This window comes from Littorina saxatilis, linkage group LG16 (genome assembly GCF_037325665.1).
Source record: "Littorina saxatilis isolate snail1 linkage group LG16, US_GU_Lsax_2.0, whole genome shotgun sequence".
NCBI lineage: Eukaryota > Metazoa > Mollusca > Gastropoda > Littorinimorpha > Littorinidae > Littorina > Littorina saxatilis.
The window spans coordinates 22,765,869-22,792,790 of record NC_090260.1 but is presented as its reverse complement, the minus strand read 5'-3'; the positions used below and the strand labels follow the sequence as shown (position 1 = coordinate 22,792,790).

The 26,922-nt window shown below is 40.3% G+C and overlaps 2 protein-coding genes across 4 annotated transcripts in view; both read left to right on the top strand.

Moving 5' to 3' along the window:
- Positions 1-26,922, top strand: part of LOC138950612 (coagulation factor V-like) — a 391,727-nt gene that overhangs the window by 5,016 nt on the left and 359,789 nt on the right. For 2 of the 3 annotated variants that reach the window (XM_070322320.1, XM_070322319.1), the window contains 4 exons: positions 1,683-1,861; positions 3,374-3,510; positions 4,662-4,765; positions 7,196-11,532. In XM_070322320.1, coding sequence (XP_070178421.1) covers positions 1,683-1,861; positions 3,374-3,510; positions 4,662-4,765; positions 7,196-8,349 — 1,574 coding nt within the window. In that variant the 3' untranslated portion in view covers positions 8,350-11,532. Of the gene's footprint in view, positions 1-1,682; positions 1,862-3,373; positions 3,511-4,661; positions 4,766-7,195; positions 11,533-26,922 lie in introns of those variants that run through there. The other variant, XR_011450751.1, reaches the window with a different exon arrangement.
- On the top strand, positions 14,269-24,858 carry LOC138950598 (signal recognition particle 19 kDa protein-like). The gene is made up of 5 exons (XM_070322300.1): positions 14,269-14,359; positions 16,177-16,252; positions 17,926-17,997; positions 21,737-21,848; positions 23,154-24,858. Exons 1-5 carry the CDS (start codon positions 14,283-14,285, stop codon positions 23,285-23,287), a joined length of 471 nt encoding a protein of 156 aa, XP_070178401.1. The 5' UTR covers positions 14,269-14,282; the 3' UTR covers positions 23,288-24,858.

Below are 26,922 nucleotides of genomic sequence, written 5' to 3'. Positions count from 1 at the left end.
CCGGACTGTGTAGTCAAACGCAATCCGGTGAAGAATATACTTTCCAGCCAGAGAACTAAAGGGGGCCCGTATTCTCTTGGATGTCTATTCAAGCGTTTTTGCCGCCTATCATAGATGATCAACAACGCTAAGAGTTAAAACTTGACACTTTCGTGCAACTTTTTTAAATAATCTATCACAGAAACAAATTCAAAGATTTAAGTGTGTCATTAAAACAATCCTCCACCCGTGACACATTGTCTTCCTTTTTACATTTAGTCAAGTTATGACTAAATGTTTTAACATCGAGGGGGGAATCGAGACGAGGGTCGTGGTGTGTGTGTGTGTGTGTGTGTGTGTGTGTGTGTGTGTGTGTGTGTGTGCGTGTGTGTAGAGCGATTCAGACCAAACTACTGGACCGATCTTTATGAAATTTGACATGAAAGTTCCTGGGTATGATATCCCCATACGTTTTTTTCATTTTTTTGATAAATGTCTTTGATGACGTCATATCCGGCTTTTCGTGAAAGTTGAGGCGGCACTGTCACGCCCTCATTTTTCAACCAAATTGGTTGACATTTTGGTCAAGTATTGTTCGACGAAGCCCGGACTTCGGTATTGCATTTCAGCGTGGTGGCTTAAAAATTAATTAATGACTTTGGTCATTAAAAATCTGAAAATTGTAAAAAAATTATTTCTTTTATAAAACGATCCAAATTTACGTTCATCTTATTCCCCATCATTTGCTGATTCCAAAAACATATAAATATGTTATATTTGGATTAAAAAACAAGCTCTGAAAATTAAATATATAAAAATTATTATCAAAATTAAATTTTCGAAATCAATTTAAAAACACTTTCATCTTATTCCTTGTCGGTTCCTGATTCCAAAAACATATAGATATGATATGTTTGGATTAAAAACACGCTCAGAAAGTTAAAACGAAGAGAGGTACAGAAAAGCGTGCTGTCGTTCTCAGCGAAACGTACTACCCCGCTCTTCTTGTCAATTTCATTGCCTTTGCCGTGAGCAGTGGACTGACGATGCTACGAGTATACGGTCTTGCTGCGTTGCATTGCGTTCAGTTTCATTCTGTGAGTTCGACAGCTACTTGACTAAATGTTGTATTTTCGCCTTACGCGACTTGTTCAACTATCTGGCGCATATTTCCCCTCAAATTTGCTTCTGACTAGGAAACCAAGTTTGGTTTTAAAAGCGAGTCAAATTTCTGGCTGACTACTAACTTTTTGGATCTGGGAGCCAGGCTGGCTACTGAGAAAAAATGTCTTTCAGAAGCCCTGTGCATGCCTGCATCAGTGCATGTCTAATCACACAAGTTAGTGCCTGACTTAATGATGTATTGTTTTTTGTTTTCTTGGAAATTTGATTACAGTGTGTGTGTAGCGAGTTTGAGGACAATGTAGGTAAAATGCCACACACGTGTATGTTGCATTACGCGTTTGATGATTTCATTAATTTACCAACACCCTGAAAACTTACATGAAATACATATATATATATATATATATATATATTCATGATAAAAAAAAATATGAGGAGATAGGAAAGGGAAGCAAGAACTTGTAAATGTGTGTGTGTGTGTGTGCAAAACATTAGTGTATGTGAAACTTTACATTACATTATTATTTAAACAATTGAGACTACTGTCTTATTTTATTGTTGTTGTTTTGTGTGTGTAGGCAGCCCAGTGAGGCAAAGGAGACGACTGAAGCCGAAAGCTGTTCCAAGCGTATTCCACAGGGTTGAACCTCTAAGTGTGCCAGCACAAAATCGGAAATCCAGGGCAGAGAAAAGACCAGCGCGGCTGAGAGAAATAGAGACCAAGAAGAGAAAAGTGCACACAGATGCAGAGTCTGGGGTGAGGCCAAATGAAAATTATACTAAATGGTCGATGCTACAGTGGCACCCCCCTTTTAAGACCTCAAGAAATCTGAGAAAATTGGGTCTTAAAAAGGAGGGCGTCTTAAAATGGGGGTAATTTTACAGAAGTTATGAACAGAAAGTCTGAGAAAAACAAGGTCTTAAAAAGGAGGGAGTCTTAAAATGGGGGTAATTTTACAGAGGTTATGAACAGAAAGTCTGAGAAAATCGGGTCTTAAAAAGGAGGGAGTCTTAAAATGGGGGTAATTTTACAGAGGTTATGAACAGAAAGTCTGAGAAAACAAGGTCTTAAAAAGGAGGGAGTCTTAAAATGGGGGTTCCACTGTATCAACAAAATTAACCAACCTACAGTGCATCAGATGCTCCCTAAGTGGGAGGCGAACTGAATACATCTGTGAGATGAAAACATGTTTTTTTTTAAAGACTCATGATTTGAAATTAAAATGGTTGCAATGCAAATTATATATTTTGACTTCTTCTCTAAGTGGCTTGCCACTGCTTCCACTGCTTGTAAATCTCAAGCCTGATAGACTAGCATTTGCAATGCTTGCCAGACCTAGCCTGTATGGGTATCTGCACAATGGACAAGAGTTGTCTCGTGTTATTGCTTGAGAAGCGCTAATTCATTTGACTTTCTTCTGGTAGGTCAAAATTGCAACGTTTTGCCTGTTGTGATATTTTGTCGATATTTTATTCGGCCCTTCCGTTTTTGTCTGGTCGAAGTTATTTTCAGGCAGCTTAGAATAAAAGCTTTCATTTTAAACTGTAATTCAACTGAAAGCTAACACATTCTTAATTATATAAGGAAATGATCAATCGTAGCAAAAGGACACAGTAATTATCCAATTATTGAAATTTCAAAAATTAAGAGTATAAAAATGACATCTGAGATTTTCTTTTGTCATCAGGCTTCAGTGAAAAAGCTCTTTTCTTTGTGTTAATGTGCTGAAAAATCCCAAATATATACCCCCCCAAAAAGTTGTTAAAAAAAAAAAAAAATTGCAGTTTTACATTTAAGAAATTTAGGACATAATCCGTTAGAGTTGATACACCATTTTTAAAACTTTTAAGTCCTCTTCATACACTTAATGGAATACTATTAAGAAATTAAATTTACATACAGCATATAGATCTATGCTCTTAGAAAACAATGAAGTAGCTATGTGGCAAATGTCCCACTGTGAAAATGTCCAGTGATGCCATTTTTGAGCATTCTTGTGAAATGTTCAAGACTTTCCAGGAATAAGAAACTAATGAAAGTATTTCTACTATCTCTCTGAAGGGTTTACTTTCTGAAGGTGTAGTAATATCAGTATCTTCCTGTCTTAATAAAGAGAAAATATTCTTTAAATAAAGGTATCTTCTTGCTGACCACATTTGGCACGTACAGGCTCATATATTAGACGAGTCATACAATAGTTTTGTATGTATTCTTTAAAAAAAAAAAAAAAAGACAACCACCTGCATTACATCTTTGTTTATTCCTCAGGTTAAAGCATCTCAATCAACCACCAGTGTGCCGCTCATACCCAACATTGTGGCACCACTGAAGCTTCTGACCACATCAAATGAAGCAAGTCGGACCCTAGCTTTCTCCGATGCTGAAAGACAAACTGTTCAAATCAGGTACATGATTTGTGTGTATGTGTAAACATGTACATGTGCACGTTTATAAAATTAAAATATAGACGTTTAACTTTAAGCATTTTGAATAAGTATCACAGCTTAAAGAGTGTCCAAGACATAGACGTGCTTTTGTAAAAACATACACACACACACACACACCCACACACATACAAAGGGCTAGCTTATCTTCGTCTCTATTTCCCTCGTCACTCTCTCTCTCATGCACGCGCAGTGACTTACAACTACATGTACATACTTGTCTCCTCTCTGATCCTGAGTCGACTTGACTACTGCAACTCATTGCTTGCCGGCCTCCCCACTGAAGAACTTGATCGCTTACAGAGAGTCCAGAACAGTGCTGCAAGGCTCATTCTGCAGAAGTCTAAGAAAGACCATGTCACTCCCCTACTTACCACCCTTCACTGGCTTCCTATGAAGTATAGAATCGAGTACAAGCTCGCTCTGTTAGGGTACCGCTGTTTTGAGAAATCACTTCCCCCCTATTTGTCCCATTCCCTCAGTATCTACGAGCCATCCCGTTCTCTCAGATCCTCCTCTGAAAAACTCCTTCGCATCCCCAAAACCAGGACCAAGACCTTTGGTGAAAGAACCTTTAGGTACCAGATTCCGACCGTCTGGAACTCGCTTCCAAGTTCTATCCGTGATTCCAGCAGCCTTTCCTCCTTCAAAACCCAACTCAAAACATACCTGTTTCGTAAAGCCTTTGCTTAGCCTGAGTAGACTCTCCACAACTCTATTCTGTTTTGGAACTCTCTACCCTGTATGTGCTTTATGGTCTCTTTGTCAATGGTATCTTTGTGTGTGCGCGTGCGTGCGTGCGTGTGTGTGTGTGTGTGTGTGTGTGTGTGTGTGTGTGTGTGTGTGTGTGTGTGTGTACTTTTAACATTGTACGCTAAGTTTTGCTTAGTGCTTGGGTTCTTGGTGTTATGTCTCAGTTAAATGTATGCTTTGTATGCTTGTTGATTTGTGCTAGTTTATTCTATAATGAATTTGTAAAGCGCCTGGAGCCAATTGATGGGACTCGCGCTATAGAAAAGTTATTTATTATTATTATTATTATTATTACAAGCAAACGCACATTTCAGTGTCAACTGGTTTGTCACTAGACTGAAGGATTGTTCAATTTGCAGTGAGCAGAAGAAGACATCAGAGCCAGTACATCAGAGGTTACTGGCTTTCCGTGTGCCTGTGAACAGTGAACTCTACGGCAAGATTAGGACAGCTGACCTAAGGGGTGAGCGTTTCCTTTTCACTTTTCACTTTAGGGTGCAATAAGGCAGATGGAAGGCCTAATTCAGCTGTTTCTACGCAGAGTGAGCACTCCTGTAGTGTATGTACAGTCGAACCCACCTAAAACGAACACGCTAGTTGCGAATTTTGACTTATAACGTATTAGTTTTAAGTTCCCAACTGAATACCTCTTTCTTCATGCTTAAAAAAATGCTTGAAACGAATTCTTTGTAACGAATTTATGCTTATAACGAGCACTTTTTGGATTCCCAAGCATGCATAATGTCTGTAATTTACTCACGCTTATGACGAAATCTTTAAACTCGTCCCGAGATCGACCTATCATGGGAATTTGAGAAGTTTGAATGTGTCAAAGTCTTCCCTTGCGTCGACTGCTTGAACCATCGCTCAACCGATCACTGAATAAAGTTAAACTGATTACACTGTACTCACAAAACAATTTTAAATTTAGAATCAAAGTGATTGATAGCTCAGACACTGAACATGAATGACTGACTGACGTTTATTTCCTTCGCGAATACCAAAAACGAAACATCAATGTTTTGAACGGAAGCCATTGCCAAAAAAATACAGATGCCAGAGTGGTTTCCCTTGGACAAGGGAACCACACTCTCAACGTTTGCGTTCGCCGGTTCGCGATAGTTTATCAGTCAGTCAGTGCTTTATATTTGGATTTGAACATCATGTCGCAACCAAAAAAGAAAAAAAACTAAATTGGCCAAGGTTTGCTACCCGTCGCCAAGGTAAGTGATTCCGGACAAATGATAGGAACACTGCGAATGTGGACAGTGTCAGTGTGTGTGTGTGTGTGTGTGACCATAAACGTAACAACTGGATGAAACATCTGTGTGCTCACTCTCACTCAACAATCATCACTCAACATGTGACACACATGAACATGTAACTGAATATGTCACTTTATTGTCCAAACCTAAAGCAGCATGAAAGTTGTGAAAGAAATAAATTGAAACACCATAAAATTAAAATGTACATTGTCAAGACTTAAAAGTTTTTTTTTAAAAAAATCAATCAATTCTCTTAATGCGAATTTCGGTTAAGACGAACTTATTTCCCGATCCCCAGTGATTCGTCTTAAGCGAATTCGACTGTAGTTTAATGATTGTTACTATTAGGTTGTCTGTTTTAGCCTCTTGATTGTAACTGTTGTTTTGTTTGTTTCAGCCTCTTGTGTAACTGCTGTCTTGTCTGTTTTAGCCTCTTGGTGGTAACTGTTGTTTTGTTTGTTTCAGCCTCTTGTGTAACTGCTGTCTTGTCTGTTTTAGCCTCTTGATAGCAACTGCTGGTTTGTTTGTTTGTTTTAGCCTCTTGGTGGTAACTGTTGTTTTGTCTGTTTTTGCCTCTTGATAGTAACTGTTGTCTTGTCTGTTTTAGCCTCTTGATTGTAACTGTTGTCTTGTCTGTTTCAACCTCTTGATAGTAACAGGTGTCTTATCTGTTTTAGCCTCTTGATTGTAACTGTTGTCTTGTCTGTTTTAGCCTCTTGAATGTAACTGTTGTTTTGTCTGTTTTAGCCTCTTGATTGTAACTGTTGTTTTGTCTGTTTTAGCCTCTTGATTGTAACTGTTGTCTTGTCTGTTTTAGCCTCTTGATTGTAACTGTTGTCTTGTCTGTTTTAGCCTCTTGAATGTAACTGTTGTTTTGTCTGTTTTTGCCTCTTGATAGTAACTGTTGTCTTGTCTGTTTTAGCCTCTTGATTGTAACTGTTGTCTTGTCTGTTTCAACCTCTTGATAGTAACAGGTGTCTTATCTGTTTTAGCCTCTTGATAGTAACAGGTGTCTTGTCTGTTTTAGCCTCTTGAATGTAACTGTTGTTTTGTCTGTTTTAGCCTCTTGATTGTAACTGTTGTTTTGTCTGTTTTAGCCTCTTGATTGTAACTGTTGTCTTGTCTGTTTTAGCCTCTTGATTGTAACTGTTGTCTTGTCTGTTTTAGCCTCTTGAATGTAACTGTTGTTTTGTCTGTTTTAGCCTCTTGATTGTAACTGTTGTCTTGTCTGTTTTAGCCTCTTGATTGTTACTGTTGTTTTGTCTGTTTTAGCCTCTTGATTATAACTGTTGTCTTGTCTGTTTTAGCCTCTTGATTGTAACTGTTGTCTTGTCTGTTTCAGCCTCTTGATTGTAACTGTTGTCTTGTCTGTTTCAGCCTCTTAATAGTAACCGTTGTTTTGTCTGTTTCAGCCTCTTGATTGTAACTGTTGTCTTGTCTGTTTTAGCCTCTTGAATGTAACTGCTATCTTGTCTGTTTTAGCCTCTTGATTGTAATTGTTCTCTTGTCTGTTTTACTTTTAGCCTCTTGATTGTAACTGTTCTCTTGTCTGTTTTAGCCTCTTGATTGTACCTGTTCTCTTGTCTGTTTCAGCCTCTTGATTGTAACAGTTGTTTTGTTTGTTTCAGCCTCTGGCAGAGCACAGGAGGCACTCCAACATTTCAGTATGCCCATCACTGCTGCAACAGAAACAGAAAGAGAGCCGGAGGAATCTGCTGGAAACAGCGCTCCCAGTGTTGATGTAGGGCGTGTAAAACGTGAGCCAGAGGAATGTGCTACAGAAAGTACTCCCGGTTTTCATGGTACTCTCAGAACTCCTAGTTTGTGTGGTAAAGGTACTGTCAGTGTGTGTTGTACTCCAGGATTTCATGAGGTTCAAGTCAAGTTTGAGCCCGAGGAATGTACCGCAGACAGTAATCATCATTTTCAAGTGGTGCAAGTGAGATCTGATTTTGAACCAGCGGAATCTGCTGCAGACACTGACACTCCACATTTTGATGTGGTGCGAGTAAAAACTGAACCAACAGAGTCTGCCACAGGAAGTACTTTCAGTTCTGATGTGGTTCAAGTAAAGCTTGAACCAGAGGAGTCTGCCACAGAAAGTACTTTCAGTTCTGATGTGGTTCAAGTAAAGCTTGAACCAGAGGAGTCTGCCACAGGAAGTACTTTCAGTTCTGATGTGGTTCAAGTAAAGCTTGAACCAGAGGAGTCTGCCACAGAAAGTACTTTCAGTTCTGATGTGGTTCAAGTAAAGCTTGAACCAGAGGAGTCTGCCACAGGAAGTACTTTCAGTTCTGATGTGGTACAAGTAAAGCTTGAACCAGAGGAGTCTATTTCTGAAAGTACTTCCAGTTTTGATGTGGTTCAAGTAAAGCTTAATCCAGAGGAGTCTGCTACAGAAAATACTTCCAGTTTTGATGACGTACAAGTAAAGTTTGAACCAGAGGAGTCTACTTCTGAAAGTACTTCCAGTTTTGATGTGGTACAAGTTAAGCTTGAACCACAGGAGTCTATTTCTGAAAGTACTCCCAGTTTTGATGTGGTACAAGTTAAGCTTGAACCAGAGGAGTCTGCTACAGAGAACGCTCCAAATGTGGCGCAAGTAAACAGTGAACCGGCAGAAGTTATGGAAGGTGAAGCAAGCAGAAAACACAATTTGACGATGACCTGTGACACAAACAACACATTTTTACATGAGACTGCATCCAATGGTGTTGACGTACATATAAAATGTGAACCAGAGGAATCTGTTGCTGACACTTTTGAAATTGAGATAGCATAATGGAACACAATGCCCCCCAGAGCGCCAGTATCGCCCACTAGAGAAGCCATACGCAGATTCCAGACAGGCCCATGATACTCCGTGCTACCTACTTCTCTTTTGCTGTTGTATTAACTACAATGCAAAATGACACCCATCTGTTGCTGGTTTTACCTGCTTCTTGTTGCAGTGTATGTCACTTGTATTAACTACAATGCAAAATGACACCCAGCTATTTCTGGTTTTACCTGCTTCTTGTTGCAGTGTATGTCACTTGTGTTAACTACCCCCACCCCCCGCGGGTTAGGGGGAAGAATTTACCCGATGCTCCCCAGCATGTCGTAAGAGGGGACTAACGGATTCTGTTTCTCTTTTTACCCTTGTTAAGTGTTTCTTGTATAGAATATAGTCAATGTTTGTAAAGATTTTAGTCAAGCAGTATGTAAGAAATGTTAAGTCCTTTGTACTGGAAACTTGCATTCTCCCAGTAAGGTCATATATTGTACTACGTTGCAAGCCCCTGGAGCAATGTTTTGATTAGTGCTTTTGTGAACAAGAAACAATTAACAAGTGGCTCTATCCCATCTCCCTCCTTTCCCCGTCGCGATATAACCTTGAACGGTTGAAAACGATGTTAAACACCAAATAAAGAAATAAAGAAAGTGTTAACTACAATGCAAAATGACACCCATCTGTTTCTGGTTTTACCTGCTTCTTTGTTGCAGTGTATCACTTGTATTAAAGGCACAGTAAGCCTCCCATAAATCATCACAGATACTGTCAGGCTTTTACACACAGTACAAACACCCTCCATTTGAACGCTCACCAAACGGGAACATCCTAGGTGCCCTACGTAGAGAGCGAGCAATTTTTAAAGAATTAATTTTGCAGATGTCTTGGACACTTTTTGGACCCATCCTGAACTCAGGTAAAAAATGAGTTACTTCCCTTCGGGTCTCAGAATGTTTTTGGACCGTGGTGCGTTTTTGCGCTAGACCTAACTTTTAAAATCTAAATAATAAATTGACAGCTTGTTACACAAACATTCTTTGATCAAAAAAGAATTCTTTTTTCATCAAGACAAGATCAGTACAATTCGAAGTTGTGAAAGTTAAAAAAAAGAAAAGCCCGGAAGCAGGGTCACGCAAGGGTCGTAGCAGACGACGGTTAATGCATATCCCCAGTTCCTCTCAACAGTCAAAAGCCATCGCTAGAGTTCTTGTTCACCACAGCCGTTTGTTTTGTGCATAAAAACGTGCTATAGCAGATAAGCTCACATCGAGTCGCATTCAAATTACTAACTGACGACTACATTGTGAAAAAGGGAAACTGGATCACACGGGTTCACGATGGCTCAGGAGTAAGATAAACCACGCAAAAATAAATTCTTTGAAAATTGTTCGCTCTTTACTGAGGGCACTTAGGATGTTCTCAAGCGGTGAGTGTTTAAAAGAAAGGGTGTTTGTACTGTGTGCTAGGGTGACCGTATCTGTGATGGTTTACGGGAGGCTTACTGTGCCTTTAACTACAATGCAAAACAAGAGGCGAAGCCTTCAAGGCTCACGTAAGAAATCGACAAACGGTAACACAAACTCAATCACTCCGTCACACATACACACACACACACACACACACAGTAAGCATAGGTGAAACTGTGCAAGAAAGCGAGACACTGGATCTGCCAACTAGTCTCGGCCCGCTCACAATAACAATGACCGAGACTTTCAGTAATTCCTTTGCGTGACGTCTAACCCTCTTACGTCATAATGTGACGTCTTCAAATAGTTTCTATCACACACGTCAAACACTTTTGACCGAGACGTAATCTTCTTATGCGAGCTTTATCCATAGACTCGGAAATGTCACACACACACACACACACGCACAGACAGACAAAGTTTATCATCGCATAGGCTACACTTACGTGAGCCAATGACACCCATCTGTTTCTTTCTTTACCTGCTTCTTGTTGCAGTGTATGTCACTTCAATTTCGATTTTGTTCTGTCACATTGGTATGATGGAATTGCCAAATGTGACCCTCCACCACGGAATGAGTCGCATGTCACCTTTGCATGATTTTCATATTTTTACACTTTCCTAAAGCGTTTTTTATGCTCTATCCAGTGGTGAAACCCGTTTTAGAAAAGAGCGAAAACTGTTTGAGTTATAAGCCTGTGACTAAGGTGACCCTCACACTGTTACCAGACACTCCCCGGACTAGTGAACCGCGCGAGGTGACATGCATACCTGTCAAGTCCTACGCATTCTGCGTAATTCTTACGGATTTTCGGTGTTTTTGGGGTCCTACGTCGTATACCTCAAACCATACGCATTTTCAGCATTTAAAAAAAAAAAAAAAAATGTGTGGTTTTTTTTGTTTTTTTTTGTTGCTGGCATGGACTGCCGTTCATTCATTTCTGAGGAGGAGCTTGCACCAGCCACACAACAGAAGTTCTGGCATGATGTGCGCCAGTTCTACATGGCCTGTGTGAGGAAAATGTTGAATAAATTTCCATTTGGCAGTGAAACCCTGCAACACTATCAAGTGCTGGATCACAGTCTGGGAGCTGACACACTGACTGCCTTCTTACAGGTCAAAATTAACTCTGATGCATGCTGCCATGATTTTAAGGTGACTGGCAGCATGATTGACAAAGCAAAGATTTGCACAGATGAATACAACAAAGAACACAAGTGACAAGTGACAAAAAAAATGAACGAACAAGAGTGCAGTGTAAATGTATTACATGTAGTGGTAAATAAAGAGCAGTTTGTGTAGAAAGGAATTTATGTTTTACTTTTAGTTTGCGAAAAATAATCTGATTGGTTTAGTGTGTATGCGTGAGAAGTTGAATTTGTGCGTTTAACCACATCCTGATCCACGCATTAACTATGGTTTTTGATCCCCAACTATGGTTTCTTATGCCATTTACTATGGTCAGAGGCCAAAAGTACTTGACAGGTATGTGACATGCGACTCATTTCGTGGTGGAGGGTCACAAATAGGATACAGGGACGTTAAATACCAACACTCAACTTCTGTAAAAGTATAAGCCTTTTTTTTCAAAGAGATAATTTACACTGTCAGTTTAAGTACAATATAGATCCAAGTGTACATAATGTGAAACATGTTGCACTGAACATACCTTGAATGACTTTTAAGTTACAAATACAAATAAAAAGTTTTGCCTTTTGTTTTTAAGTTCCTCTGTGTGTGTGTGTGTGTACATTATATTGATGTTTGTGCATGTGTTAGAGAGTGTGTGTGTAAGTGTTTGTGAGAGTGTGTGTGTGTGTAACTGTGTGTGTGTGTGTGTGTGTGTGTGTGTGTGTGTGTGTGTGTGTGTGTACATTCTATTGATGTTTGTGCATGTGTTAGAGAGTGTGTGTGTAAGTGTTTGTGAGAGTGTGTGCCTGTGTGTGTGTGTAAAACTGTGTAACTGTGTGTGTATATGTGTGTGACTGTGTGTGTGTGTTCTCGCACAGAATAATCAAGTTACAAGTGAGCACTTGTTTTGCATTTACACGCAAATAAACACATTCCATTCCAAATTTTATCTTTTCATTTATTCCTGTGGTAATTTGCCAAAATTATTGATTGATTCTACAGTAACTCCAGACACACTTTAAACGAGAGATTACAAGTTTACGTGTTGTCAAGTAGGCTACACAAGATAAAAGTATCCCTTTTATGTTTAAAACAAATCAAGACTTTTTTGTTACTTCGTATGTTCATTGAAAGAATACAGTTTGTCGCGCTAGGGTGAAGTAATTTATTCGTTTTTTATTCGTCAGCGGAGTAACATTTTTGTACGAAATGTTTACTCGGAACTCATCTGTCGTGGGGAGTAATTTTCTCGTGTAATGGGTGAGTACTTTTTTTGTAAAGGGAGTAACATTTTCGTACGAAATTTTACTCCGGAGTAAAAAGCTTGTGGGAGTAATTCAGTTCTCGTGTCACACTGGTAACATGTCTTGAACTTGTTTTCCGTGCACTCATGGAGCTGCTTGCGTTTTAAGAGACAACTACGTTTGCCATTTACAGTTAAATTGCTATTTTACTGACTATAGTGTCCGGATTTGGTGAAATTGAGATCTTTCTTATGATTAAAAAACTTGTCCAAGGACACGGACAAATCTCGGATCTTTCACATGACTAACTGAGAAGTAGTGAAGCAGTTTTTTCAGTACTTAAGTGAACTCGGATTAAATTAACAAATACGTTCACAACAGCCAAAGACATCACTATTTTATTTAACTTTGAGATACAGCCTCTTGAGTTTGTTGATCTTTTCAAACGCATTGGGTTTTTTATTTAGTGGTTTTTTAAGCCATTGTTAAAATCTTAAGCATGTAGAGCACAGATCTGTATGGTTTACTTTATATTTAATCAATTAATGAGTCTTATATCGCGCATATTCCGTGGGTACAGTTCTAGGTGCTCTGCAGTGATGCCGTGTGAGATGAAATTTTATACGGCCAGTAGATTGCAGCCATTTCGGCGCATATTTACCTTTCACGGCCTATTATTCCAAGTCACACGGGTATAGGTAGACAATTATTAACTGTGCCTAAGCAATTTTGCCAGGAAAGACCCTTTTGTCAATCGTGGGATCTTTAACGTGCACACCCAATGTAGTGTACACGGGGGGAGGTTCGGACACCGAAGAGAGTCTGCACACAAAGTTGACTCTGTGAAATAAATTTCCGCCGAACCTGGGATCGAACTCACGCTGACAGCGGCCAACTGAATACAAATCCAGCGCGCTACCGACTGAGCTATATCCCCGCCCCACTGTCATCATATATATTACCCCCACCCCCCCCCCACACACACACACACACACACACACAGGCACGCGCGCAAAAAAAAGCTAGTCTGTCTGCCCACAAGCAAGGTGTCGAGTGAAATGTGAAAGCTGACCACAGCGGGAGTGGTGTTATAGTTTTGGGCATGCAAAATATGACCACAGGGGAAAGATGACGTAATCGTTACACCGCCATGAAACGAGAACTGGTTGTGACGTCATTAAAAGAGCGGAAACCGAAAGTAACAGCTTAAATGCATCATAACTCACTAATGTTTTTACTTTTATGACTTAAAACTTGGTGCAACGTGACAAAATACTGTAAAGATACTAAAACAACAAAATTATTTTCTGTACATGCTTTAGTTTCATGTCACGTAGTCTTTAGTCAAATTCCCCCCCCCCCCCCCCCCCTTTTTTTGTCGTTTCGCCCATTTACACAAAACCACATAAATATTTAAAAAGGGAAAAAAAAAAAAAAAGATGTGGTTGCGGTAACATAGCCACAAAAAAAATAGGGTAGGAAGGTAGGCAATCACTTTTTTTTAACTTTTTTTTCTAATGTGTACAAATTAAACCTACTTGACAGGGAAATAAGTGTGCGACTTGGGCGCTTTCGCTTTCATTGCGTTTTCTGCACTCGTTTTCTTGGTTTTTTTTGGTTTTGTTTTTGACAAATGTAATAAAAAGTGATAGGGTCGGCCCCTAAAAATAGGGTAGGTCGGGTTACCGTAACCACATCTTTTTTTTATTTTTTTAGGCCTAACAGAGATAGCTCTTTGGTTATAAAATTCCATCTTTAAATCATCTCCACAATTCTAAGTGGGTGTTTTTTGTTTGGGGGTGGGTGGGGTGAGTGAGAAAGAGAGAAAGAGATGGCCCAGGGTAACACTGACTTGACTCAGTGACAATTATGAAGCTCCTCTCCGACTCAGCATTGAGAGATCTTGTTTGATAAGCAAAATCAAATATCCCAGATTCAACAAGAACGGCTGGTAATGTTTTGAGACCTTAACCACACAAGCCTGCGCGCGCATTCATATACACAAAAAGTATATCTTTACATTTTGATCAACGTAGGCATATTCTACTTTGATACGGTAAATAGACGCACCAATAAGACAAGGGAGATAACAAGTCCAACATGGCGCAGCAAGCACAGCCAGTACCACAGCAAGCACGCCCTTGGAACCCTAACTTTACCCACGAGGATCGTGAAAGGTGAAGAATAGTGTGCTTCAATCGTTGTTGTATTGTGTAACTAGCAAGAATGATCAAAGTGAAGGCGCTGTGTTGCCCCTGCTCTGTGATATTCAGCATAATCGTCGTGCCAGATGGCACAGCATTTGTTTAGAAGTTCTAAGGCCAAAAAAAATAATAGGTGTGGTTACGGTAACATAGCCCCCCAAAATAGAATAGGAAGGTAGGCAATCACTTTTTTTTTTTTAAACTTTTTTTTCTAATGTGTACAAATTAAACCTACTTGACAGGGAAATAAGTGTGCGACTCGGGCGCTTTCGCTTTCATTGCGTTTTCTGCACTCGTTTACTTGTTTTTGTGTGTATTTTTTTGACAAATGTAATAAAAAGTTATAGGGTCGGCCCCCAAAAATAGGGTAGGTCGGGTTACCGTAACCACACCTATTTTTTTTTTAGGCCTAAGTAGCATGCACTATGTGTACATGTTCACTTGCCAGTGCCGTGTCACTGTCACTTGTGTCAGTCATACCTTCAGACTTGCAAGTTATTGAGTTACAGTGGTACCTGCGATGTGAAACCCCTCTGATGTGAGAACACCTACCATGAACGGACACCTATTATCTCTACTTAAAAATAAGGATTAGATTGTGGCTATATCCGCGGATCCGTGCCTCTAGTCTAGTCTCCATGCTATATCCACGTTACTGACGTCATCTCCGCTCGGAATCGTTCGGAATCACTCGGCAGTTTAGTTTTAGCCTCGTGTTGGCACACTTGGCGCCATATTTTGAGATTGAGGTGGAGGAAGAAACGATTAGTGTCGGCGGAACATTCAACTCTTTTGACAACCTACAAACCAAACTGAAAGTCTTTGAGGAGCGCACTCATGTGCAACTTTCAGAAACGTTCTTCAAGATCGATAGCAGCCCTCTGAAAGCGCGCTCCGAACAGAACGTTCAACGATACCTTGCACTTTGCCGAGACTGATGATCGACTATGGCTGCGTTCACAGTGGATCTTTCAAGTCTAAGGGCAGTGGTCCACAAGTTGACAACGACAACACTCACTTTAAATAGAAAGCAGTTTGAGCAAGCGACACATGCATCACACTGCATCAAAAATCACCCAAACTAGGAAAATGCAAATCCCGAATAAACATGTAAGTTTAGCTAATGAGCCGGTTTGTATTGAGGAGGGGAAACTGCTGCTGATCGATCTTTGGACGCTCTATACCACTCATGAAGTCTAACTCGTGATTAAAAGTGGAATTTTGACTTTGATATTTGATAGCTGACGTCCTAGTCATGTCAGTGAAGTGCCGAACCGAAATCATGAAAATGTTGGGCGAGAGTAGCGTCCCGTGAGTGCAATGACGTCAGTCACGTGGATATAGCGTCGGGACTCGAGGCACAGATCCGTGGATATAGCCACAGCCTAAGAATTAAGATAGACAGTGTCCCCACTCACTGTCAGGGAAGGACACTTTCTGTTGGTCCAAGTGGTATCCTTTCAGCACAGGTACCACTGTATTATATTAATGATAACAAAGGTCTTCCATCATTTTCTATCTGCAGTTCCGCAACCACAAGAAATTCCAGTCTTTTCATTTGTTAATTATTATATTATTATTGAACATTTTGATTTTCAACTTGGACTCGTTGGAGTTCGAATGTCAGTTGTCACTGTATGCTATGGACCCTGGCCTTTTAGGTTTTTCACTTTTTTGGGGTGTTAGCCCTGTTAATGCTCAATGCTTGATTAATTGTGATAAATTTGTGTGGAAGAACTGGAACTATGAAATAAGGCTTTCATGAATGTTTCCTTTCATAAATGTTTCAGATGGATCTGTATATATCCCGCCTACATTAACAGTCGGAAGACAGTTAAAGAAGGGAGAAGGATACCAAAAGAGAAGGTGAGTTTCACTTCATATCAATTATAATACTTTTCATAGTCATATACTGTAGTGGAAAAGGCGAAGACCTCAAGCTACACCACAATGGTCAGGCCCACCCTGGAGTATGCTGCAACAGTACCGGACCCCCACCTTGAACAGAAAAAGGCTCCACTTGAAAAGGTCCAGCGACGAGCAGCTATAGGCATGTGTTCAACAACTACACAGACAGTAACCCTGGCTCCGTTACCACTATGCTCAACAAACTCAACTGGGACAGCCTGGAGACCCGCCGCCAAAACATGCGACTAGTGATGTTGTACAAAATCAAAAACTCACTAGTAGGCAGCGGCGTACACCTCTCCCTCTGACCCTCGAACACGGGGAGCTGGCCGGCTGCACCAGGAGTACGCCCTCCACCCAGCCCTTTCAAACTTATTTTTCCCCCGCACAATCTCCGAATGGAATAAGTTACCAACACTCGTATCGTCGGCCCCCTCCCTGGAGTCGTTTCGCTCCCGTCTCGGCGGCAGTCTCCTGCAGTCGGGCATGAGAGCGCCTTGAACGCACTCTCCCCTGTACATAGTTTTAACCTCCCCACCTTTTTAATCTCCCTGTTTGCCGGAGCTAGCCACTCTCGGTAACGGTGACTCAACCGCAGGACTCTGAGTCTGAGAAGTTCGCAAGAACCCAGTCCTCTACGGAAGAAGAAGAGCCCCCCTTTTATGACCTTCAATTTATAAATTTGAGAAAATAAAGTCTAAGAATGGAAGTTTTGTGTGTGGTTTGTTTGGTTCTTGTTTGCCTTGACCGTTTGACGTTAAGTGTGTGTGTGAGTAATTACTAATTAGATGTCAGACTTTACTTATTTTATTAAATGGTTTAACAGACCTGGGAACCCATACCATTTCGGCGTATTTTGTACGCATTATTGTCTAGAATACGAGCAGTACCGTCAGTGGAAAAAAATATCAGAAAAAATTCCTGGATTACTTTTCGTGTACGACCCATACTCTGCAAAGAGGCGGAAAAACGTTAATTCCGATTCGGATGGCGTGGGTCATCTACGACCCATACTTTTTATGTTGAATCCTTTTCAGAAAAGTAAGGGTCATACACGACCAACATCATCCGGACTGTGTAGTCCAAAGCATGATCCGGTGAAGGTAAACGGTGCAACGGACGAGTGTTAAGGCCACAAAAAAAAAGTTGTATGTTTCTGGTAACATGGCTACAAAAAATAGGGTAGGTAGGTAGGGAATTTTTTTTAAATTTTTTTGTTGGTCAGGGTAGAAAATAACTGTACAGTGACACTAAGAGACTGGACTTACTATACAAAGAAAAAGACAACACATTACAAAACAAATGAGACAAAAGGGATGCGGGGTTATCCCCCTTGTGTCATCTGCCGTCTGTTACTTTCGTTTTGACGCTTTTTTTTCAAAAATGCAATAAAAAAGTCAAGGGTCGGCAGGAAAAAACTAGGTAGGGTCGGGTGACCAGAAACATACAACTTTTTGGGGGGGGGCCTAAATAAGTTTGAATCATGGATGTTCAAAGGCTGTGTAGAATACACTCATTTTTCTGAAAACACACCGAGTTTGCTTGAGAATACTCCAAGTGCAAAACAGGGGTTCCCATGTCTGGTTTAGTTATTTAAAAATGCAAATTATTTGTTTGTTGTGATGTTGCAGGCAGTTGACAACCCAACGTACACAGAGATCAGGGACGTGTGTGCCTCAGCCAACTTGGTGCTGGGAGTGGAGGTAAACTCTGGTTTTGTTCCACACAGTGGAACTTCCTTTTAAACAAAGCACACAGAATGACACACGAGCTAGTAGCCAAAATCTCTTCAAGAACTTTGCCAAATCAGGGAGTTCGGAGAGCCTACTTCTGAGAGAGAGAGTAGTCCAGCTGTGCTATTCACAAGTAGTGAGACATTTGAAGGGGTGTCAGCGGCAAACACATTTTTAGCTACTGGGGTGTAATGCCCAATTTTAACTTGTATACATGAGACCATTATTGAGCCCCTTTAGATAATGAGGTTGTTACCTCGCTTTTTGCTCTGTTCGCATGCGCACAAACACCCTTATCAAAGTAAATCATCGCCACTCGACGCTTCCTACTAGATGAGATAAGCACGGTCAGTGAGGCGACCGATTGCATCAGATGAGATGCGGACACAGCCATCCAAACTTTGGCGGGTCGAAACGGGGTTTCGTGAATGGCAATTAGTGCGACTTACAGAACAAACAGCGCCACCATGCGGTCAAGTGCCGCTAAAACTGTTCCTTGTATACGTACCACTCCAGGACTGGAACAGCCTATCGGACGATGTAATCTCAGCCAATACTGTCCAGTCCAGATTAGATTCATACTGGAAGGGTACTGAAAACATCTTCAACCCAAGCTGCCTCTGCGAAACCTACCCACAGCGGCTTGTTGACTTTTATCAAGATCAGCAACAAGAAAAAATTTTTAAACCTCAAGCCTCGCAGAATTATAAGTACATGTAAAACCTCTGAAAATATCAGAGAATCGGGTCTCTTAGTCTTACTCTTAGAAGTAGAAGAAAGAAATCTGAAATGGAGGTAAATTTATTATTTACTGTAATGCTGCGTCGCTCACAAGAAATAACGGTTTTAGGTGTGACGAAAAAAAGAACGGGGCCTGAGTACGGTGATAAATACAAGACTTATTTTACAACTATTTGAAAAATACATACATCCCCCGTGGCTGACCGCATAACGAAATAGTTTTTCTCGTGTTTTGAACTTGGCAGTGTTACAGCACAGAGCAGAGTCCGTCCCGCACTTTGCTTTGTGTACATCACGTGAACACCCGCACAACACAACATTTTCATGAGAAAAACACGTTTATTTGTTTGCTTTGTCTGTATTACACATTTCTATTTACATTTACCACTGACACACCAAATTGTATACTTTAGTTTGCAAGTGAATCGTTATCATACAAAATAACGTTATCACGAGATGAACAGAGATCTCAGAGATCGTCTGCTTCTCAACTGTTTTGCGCAAATCGTGTACCGTACTTTCCGGGTCATAAGGCGCGACTTTTTTCCTCGAGTTCGACCCCTGCGTCTTGTATAACGAAGCGCCTAATCCGTGTATGAAATACGAAAAAAATCAAAGAGACCGCTTGAGTACCAGTCAAACAACTTGTGATAATGCATGTTTCAGCTACTAGGTACTGCCCTGCCTTTGATCTGGCCGCACACACAGATTTCCACTCTGTTAAACTCGGTCACTGACCGGTCACTGACCCCGATGCAGGAAGTGTTTCCTCTCTCAGATATGACAGGGGAACCACCTCTCATGGCAAAAACTGGGTCATTGACCCCTGGGAAGAAGGTCGTGTCTTTTAACAAGGCCACCCAGCTATCACAATGCCTTTGGTCACTGACCGCTCACTGACCCCGATGCAGGAAGTGTTTCCTCTCTCAGATATGACAGGGGAACCACCTCTCATGGCAAAAACTGGGTCATTTTGGTGCGCCCTATTGGCCCCCTGCGTCCAATGGGTGACTGGATTACAATTTTTTTTTAAAAAGAAGGGGTTGCGCCTTAGATAACACAGCGCCTTGTCACCCGGAAAGTACGGTAATATCTATTTTTGCGGAAACCTCCCGAAGAAATGCAATCTCAGCGGCTTCCACCTGCAACATAGTCGTGCTTATTTGGAATGTGACGTCCTGTTCTTCGTCAGTCACACCTATCTCGAAAACTAAGCGTCGCACAGAACCACCGCCCTTCCATCACTGAGGTTGTGAGCAAAAAGTTTCAATGTTTACAGTGCACTCACACACAAACCCGCACACATATGTATACACCCGCACACACACTTAACTCAATTGTAATGGCACATATAACTAAATACATTACAAGACGCATACACGTCTAAGTTTGTGTACATGGGAGCAAGAGGTGTGGTTTAAGTTTGTATTAAAAAAATGACAGAAAAGGGCAACTGGGTTGGTCTGTAAGCAGTAAACAGCCTTATCATAAAGGTCTGCACCCATATAGAGAATACTACATGGCTTGCTGTGTTGACCAGATTTACACAAGTGTTTTTTTAAATATTGAACTGTGAGCGAAAGCAAGCTGTTCACTATTTGAAAAAGCAGCGAGTGTAAATCTGGTACGGTGCAGCAAACCATGTAGTATTCTGTTTATCCTACATACAGTACTTACGTGTATTTTACTCAAAACATCCCGCAGCCGAGAAGACGTTTCTTTTGGAACCTCGATCTCTTCCATAGCCTTGTGCAATCTCTTACGTCAAAGCAAAAAAAACGTCACTCTGGAAAGTGTAGCATGACGTGTTAGTTCTAAAAATTCTTTGAGGGGAATTAGCGAGCGCAATGTTTTTTCTGTAATGACGTTTGTCTCGGTGACTTTGGCATCATAAGCAGTGGAAAAACAGATCCCTGCAAGACTTGCTTGACATGACCTCATTTACATGATATACACACATGTGTGGTTTGAACGATATTGTTATGTAATAAGTGGTCTCTCTCACGTATGTCGAATAAACACTATTACACATCTGCTTAGTTTTTGACTCACATGCTAAGCAAAAGTGAGTCTATGTACTCACCCGAGTCGTCCGTCCGTCCGGAAAACTTTAACGTTGGATATTTCTTGGACACTATTCAGTCTATCAGTACCAAATTTGGCAAGATAGTGTATGATGACAAGGCCCCAAAAAACATACATAGCATCTTGACCTTGCTTCAAGGTCAAGGTCGCAGGGGCCATAAATGTTGCCTAAAAAACAGCTATTTTTCATATTTTTCCCATTTTCTCTGAAATTTTTGAGATTCAATACCTCACCTATATATGATATATAGGGCGAAGTAAGCCCCATCTTTTGATACCAGTTTGGTTTACCTTGCTTCAAGGTCAAGGTCACAGGAGCTCTTCAAAGTTGGATTGTATACATATTTTGAAGTGACCTTGACCCTGAACTATGGAAGATAACTGTTTCAAACTTAAAAATTATGTGGGGCACATGTTATGCTTTCATCATGAGACACATTCGGTCACATATGATCAAGGTCAAGGTCACTTTGACCCTTATGAAATGTGACCAAAATAAGGTAGTGAACCACTAAAAGTGACCATATCTCATGGTAGAAAGAGCCAATAAGCACCATTGTACTTCCTATGTCTTGAATTAACAGCTTTGTGTTGCATGACCTTGGATGACCTTGACCTTGGGTCAAGGTCACATGTATTTTGGTAGGAAAAATGTGTAAAGCAGTTCTTAGTGTATGATGTCATTGCTAGGTTTAGTTATTTGACCTTGACCCTGAAGGTCAAGGTTATGTAAAGGTCAAGGTCAAGCATGTGAGTCGTATGGGCTTTGCCCTTCTTGTTTATGTCAAGTACTGAGTAGCATAGTTTTGCAATTTAGTGAATCCGTGTTTCTGCACATTTCATGCTGAAGGTAAGTTGTATTGTTTTCACTGCTTCTTTGCAGAACAAGACCTACCCACGTGAACTCGACCCAAGAGATTTGAAATTCCGTGGTCGCATCCGTGTTCAGCTGAAGAAAGAAGATGGTTCTCTCCTGCGAGATGAGTTTCCTAGCAGTATGTACATTTACAATATGTTCTGTGTGTGTGTGTGTGTGTGTTTATGTGTGTGTGTGTGTGTGAGTGTGTGTGTGTGTGTGTGTGTGTGTGTGTGTGTGTGTGTGTGAGTGTGTGTGTGTGTGAGTGTGTGTGTGTGTGTGTGTGTGTGTGTGTGTGTGTGTGTGTGTGTGTGTGTGTTTATGTTTTTAACCACAGGCATAATTGGTGTGTATGAACTGATATACGTATATACATGTGTATGGGACGTTTAGAGGGGGTACCACCATAAAGGTAATTTCTTTCATTTTGACTATATTGGCATTGGATGTAAAAATAAATTACGGATTGATAGGTTTCCATTTGATTTGAAACTCCTCAGTTATCATGGTCGATTGACACACGACCCAAGCCTAACTGAAGCCTGATATAGTGAAGCGACAGAGGGCTTCAATAAGGCCTGTGGGTGGCATCAATTGTCCATGATAACTGAGAATTTTTAAATATGAGAGTGACGAGTGCAATGGCTTGGTGGTAAGACGCCGGCCTCCAAAGGGGAAGGTCGTGGGTTCGAATCCCGGCCGCGCCTGGTGGGTTGAGGTGGAGATTTTTTTTATCTCCCAGGTCAACTTATGTGCGGACCTGATAGTGACTTATCCCCCTTTGTGTGTACACGCAAACACAAGACCAAGTGCGCACGGAAAAGATCCTGTAATTCATGTCAGAGTTCGGTGGGTTATAGAAACATGAAAATACCCAGCATGCTTCCCTGGGATTTGGCATATGCTGCCTGAATGGCGGGGTAAAAACGGTCATACACGTACAAATCCACTCGTGCAAAAACATGAGTGAACGTGGGAGTTTTAGTCCATGAACATAGAAGAAGTCCATGATAACTGAGAAATTTCAAATGGAAGCCTGTCAATGTTTTTGTAATTCAATGTCACCAAACTTGTTTCTGCTCCGGCTTAATTCTTTCACACATTATTTTTCCCTTTTTTCATGAGCAATTTTGTGGCCTTTCTGTCTTTACTACTTGTGAATGACCATGTGTCAATGCGCCTCGCCAGGAGGTGTTGAATTAGGAATTAGCAGATTTCCAGTGTTCATCAGAATTGAACACCAGTAATCTGACCAATCACAGAATGGGTTAGATTCTAAACCCAGCTTGATAGAATTACAATTAACATTTCTAATCTTCATCAGAAGAAAAAAAAAACATTTCCATTTTTCTGACATGAATACAGAATATTTTACTTTCCAGAGATTTCTTTAGATGATTGAAAACAAGTCATAAGGTTAACATGTGTGTGTGAATTGTTGCAGAAAACTCCATCCTGTTGTACCTAGGAGACACCATCCCCAAACTGAAGTCGCGCGCGCAGTCACAGGCCGACAAAGCGAGCAGTCAGCAGCAGTCGCAAGGCTCCAAGTCACAGAAGAAGAAAGGGCGCAGATAGGCAACACCCTGAGCCCACAATCAAACACTCATCTTGAGGCAGGAAATATACAGTAGAATGGATGAATTGCAGCTTGATTTGAAATTGAAGGACCAGAGCTCTGCCGTTGCCTTGACATTTTGTTCTGGATAATCTGATTAACTCAAGGGAGATAATCATGTTGGTTTGGGTGCCCAAATGATACAAATAAATCTTCTCTTTTTCTGAAATTACAACGTTCCTTGAAGTTAATTTCATGGATTTATTTGTTTTCGTTAACAAAGGTAGGAACAGTCAGGATTCTGCACCATTCTATGATTAGGATTACAAGGTTTTTTTCTCCAATAGTTCTCTTATGATTGTTTTAAAGCTTGGTAAAATGGCCCCCCCGCGGGTTAGGGAAAAGAATTTACCCGATGCTCCCCAGCATGTCGTAAGAGGCGACTAAAGGATTCTGTTTCTCCTTTTACCCTTGTTAAGTGTTTTTTGTATAGAATATAGTCAATTTTTGTAAAGATTTTAGTCAAGCAGTATGTAAGAAATGTTAAGTCCTTTGTACTGGAAACTTGCATTCTCCCAGTAAGGTAATATATTGTACTACGTTGCAAGCCCCTGGAGCAAATTTTTGATTAGTGCTTTTGTGAACAAGAAACAATTGACAAGTGGCTCTATCCCCTCTCCCCCCTTTCCCCATCGCGATATAACCTTCGTGGTTGAAAACGACGTTAAACACCAAATAAAGAAAGAATTGGTAAAATGGAAGATTGGTTTATCTGCTATTGGGGTATATCTGTCGTATTTAAAACATTGGATTTTAAGGAAAAGATAATTGAACCTTTTTTCAGGTCTGTCTGGTAAAGGGCACATTACCTATCACCTCATACATTAGATATTCCCGTCTGCATGGCAATATTGCATTATTTCTTCACATGTTTGTGTTGACAAAAAAGAAACTCAGTGTCATCGGAGAATTCGCCTTGTCTTGTGTACTACCCTGACCTTTCATATGTGAATTAGGCATTGATCTATTGCTTGAATTATAGAAGTGAAAGCATGAGGTTTGAATGGTTGAGCAAAACCTGAACATCTTGAAAACTGGAAATGCACATCTTAATAATATAGTACATGCAAACAATTTCTACGTATATATGTGTCTCTATGTGAAATTCTTGACAGGGTTTTCATTTCAAATCTTTGTTTTCAGCAACGAAACAGTGAAGTGCTTTTAACATTGAAATGAAATGTGGTTTTGCATTGTAAATGCATTACAGTAACATGTTAAACTGTAGTGTTTTTTGTTCTTGCGTGTGCTTACTAGTGACTGAGGTGTATTTGATTATGATGTCAGCTGTTCATGACTTGTTTGCTGGTTTTTGTTTTTCATTGGTACACACACACACACACACAAACACACCCACCCACCCACCCACCCACACACACACACCCACACACACACACACACACACACCAGGTATGGCTCTTCAGGTACATAGCTACTCGTTTGTTTGTTACCTTGTTTGTTTTTAATATTGAGTGAAAGAACGGAAATGGTATTATTATTGGGAATGGAATAAATATGAAAGTTGAAGAAATTACTGTTGTGTACGTCTTTTCACATGGAAATGTTAGTGTACCTGGTTTCTATTGCTGATACTCTGGTGCATTTTAATGAATGATATCATCACGCTCATAAGAAAAATCCCCCCGCGGGTTAGGGGGAAGAATTTACCCGATGCTCCCCACCATGTCGTAAGAGGCGACTAACGGATTCTGTTTTTCCTTTTACCCTTGTTAAGTGTTTCTTGTATAGAATATAGTCAATGTTTGTAAAGATTTTAGTCAAGCAGTATGTAAGAAATGTTAAGTCCTTTGTACTGGAAACTTGCATTCTCCCAGTAAGGTAATATATTGTACTACGTTGCAAGCCCCTGGAGCAATTTTTTGATTAGTGCTTTTGTGAACAAGAAACAATTAACAAGTGGCTCTATCCCATCTCCCCCTCCTTTCCCCGTCGCGATATAACCTTCGTGGTTGAAAACGACGTTAAACACCAAATAAAGAAAGATAAGAAAAATACTTTACTCAGTCAGTCAGTGTTAGGCATTTCTGTAGTGAGACTACAGGGGAAGCTACTGGAAGGGAATCTCATGTGTTAGAGAGTTCAAACTCACAGACCATCGGAAACGATTGCCACGGTTACGTAAGCAAAACAGCCCTTCTCGTTTCTCAGTTAGGCACTTATCTGTTCTTATGCATAAAGACTCGTTTTGAGAAGGCAGGGATGGCCAAATCCCAAAATTTTAACTCACCAGCCGGGCGAGTAACTGCAAGAGAGTCCCTAGCCCGCCAGAAGTTTCGCTGGCCCGGTTCATAATAAAATTACTCCATCTGATTTGAAACTCGATATTACAACCAAAAATGTTGCATTTGACCAGAATTTTCACTGGCCAGCCGGATTTTTTACTCACGACCAGGCGAACGATTTTGCCATCCCTGTAAGGTATTCAAAAGCTTTTTTGGTATGGCTATGCAGTTGTGTTGATTAACAATGTTGCCATCATCTTTTTATCAAACGTGTATAATATAACGCTGTCAACCGCTGGAGATAGGCAGTTTGCAACTTATAACTAAAATGAGATGGGCTGATTGTTCAGAAACAAAGAAGTTTCTTGCGTTTTTTTCAAAACTCTAAAACGAATGACATAGGAAATTGTCTTATGAGAGTGACGAAATAATGGTGTTGGTCGACACTGGTCAGTTAAAATTTAAGAACCTTTATAGACTAAAATCAAATAATGTCGCAAGATTTGATTTTTTTTATGAATGAAAAATAATGTTAATTTAACAACAAAATCATACATACATACATACATACATATATACACACACACATACACCACGACCCTTGTCTCGATTCCCCGTCTATGTTAAAACATTTAGTCAAAACTTGACTAAATGTAAAAACAAGAAAAACTACCATCAGGGACAAAGGATCCAGATCGATATGTTGCAGGAACCTTTTTTACTTTTAGGTTATCGTCGCAACGGAAACGAGAGAGCGCAAGCCCGAATTTAAAAATTGTTGGTACCTAATTTGTTTACCATTTTTGTCCTTGTCCTCTTCCGAGAATGAATAAAAGGATATGGTTTGCTCATATGTACATGCACCTTATCTACACATATGTACATGTACATTATTTAAAGGGTTATGGTAAGACTAATTCATAAGAAACATTGTTCTGTTCATTTCACTTCTGTCTTAATTCTCCCTTCATAAAAAAAAAAAAGCAATCATCTTGAACTACATCGTTGTAAACTCAAAAGTTTGTCAAAAATTCTTTTTTGACATAAAACACATCACTCCCTAACAAGAATGTCAATTCAGATGACCTTTACGGGTAATCTTGAACTTTAGCGTGTTAAATTCATAGCTCAGAATCCAGTGACATTCTTTACTTATTTTTGATACAATTCCATGTAAGCAAGCCAAAGAACATTTGTCGTGAAATTAATTGACGGATTGAGCTCCAAACTTAAGCATATGGAATTAATTTGGTTGTTCAATCGACAAAAATGGCGTACAGTTCATCGGAGTTCATTCCGTAACTTCAAATGGATCTAAAATGACTTGTTATGATTACAAGTGCAGATTCTAC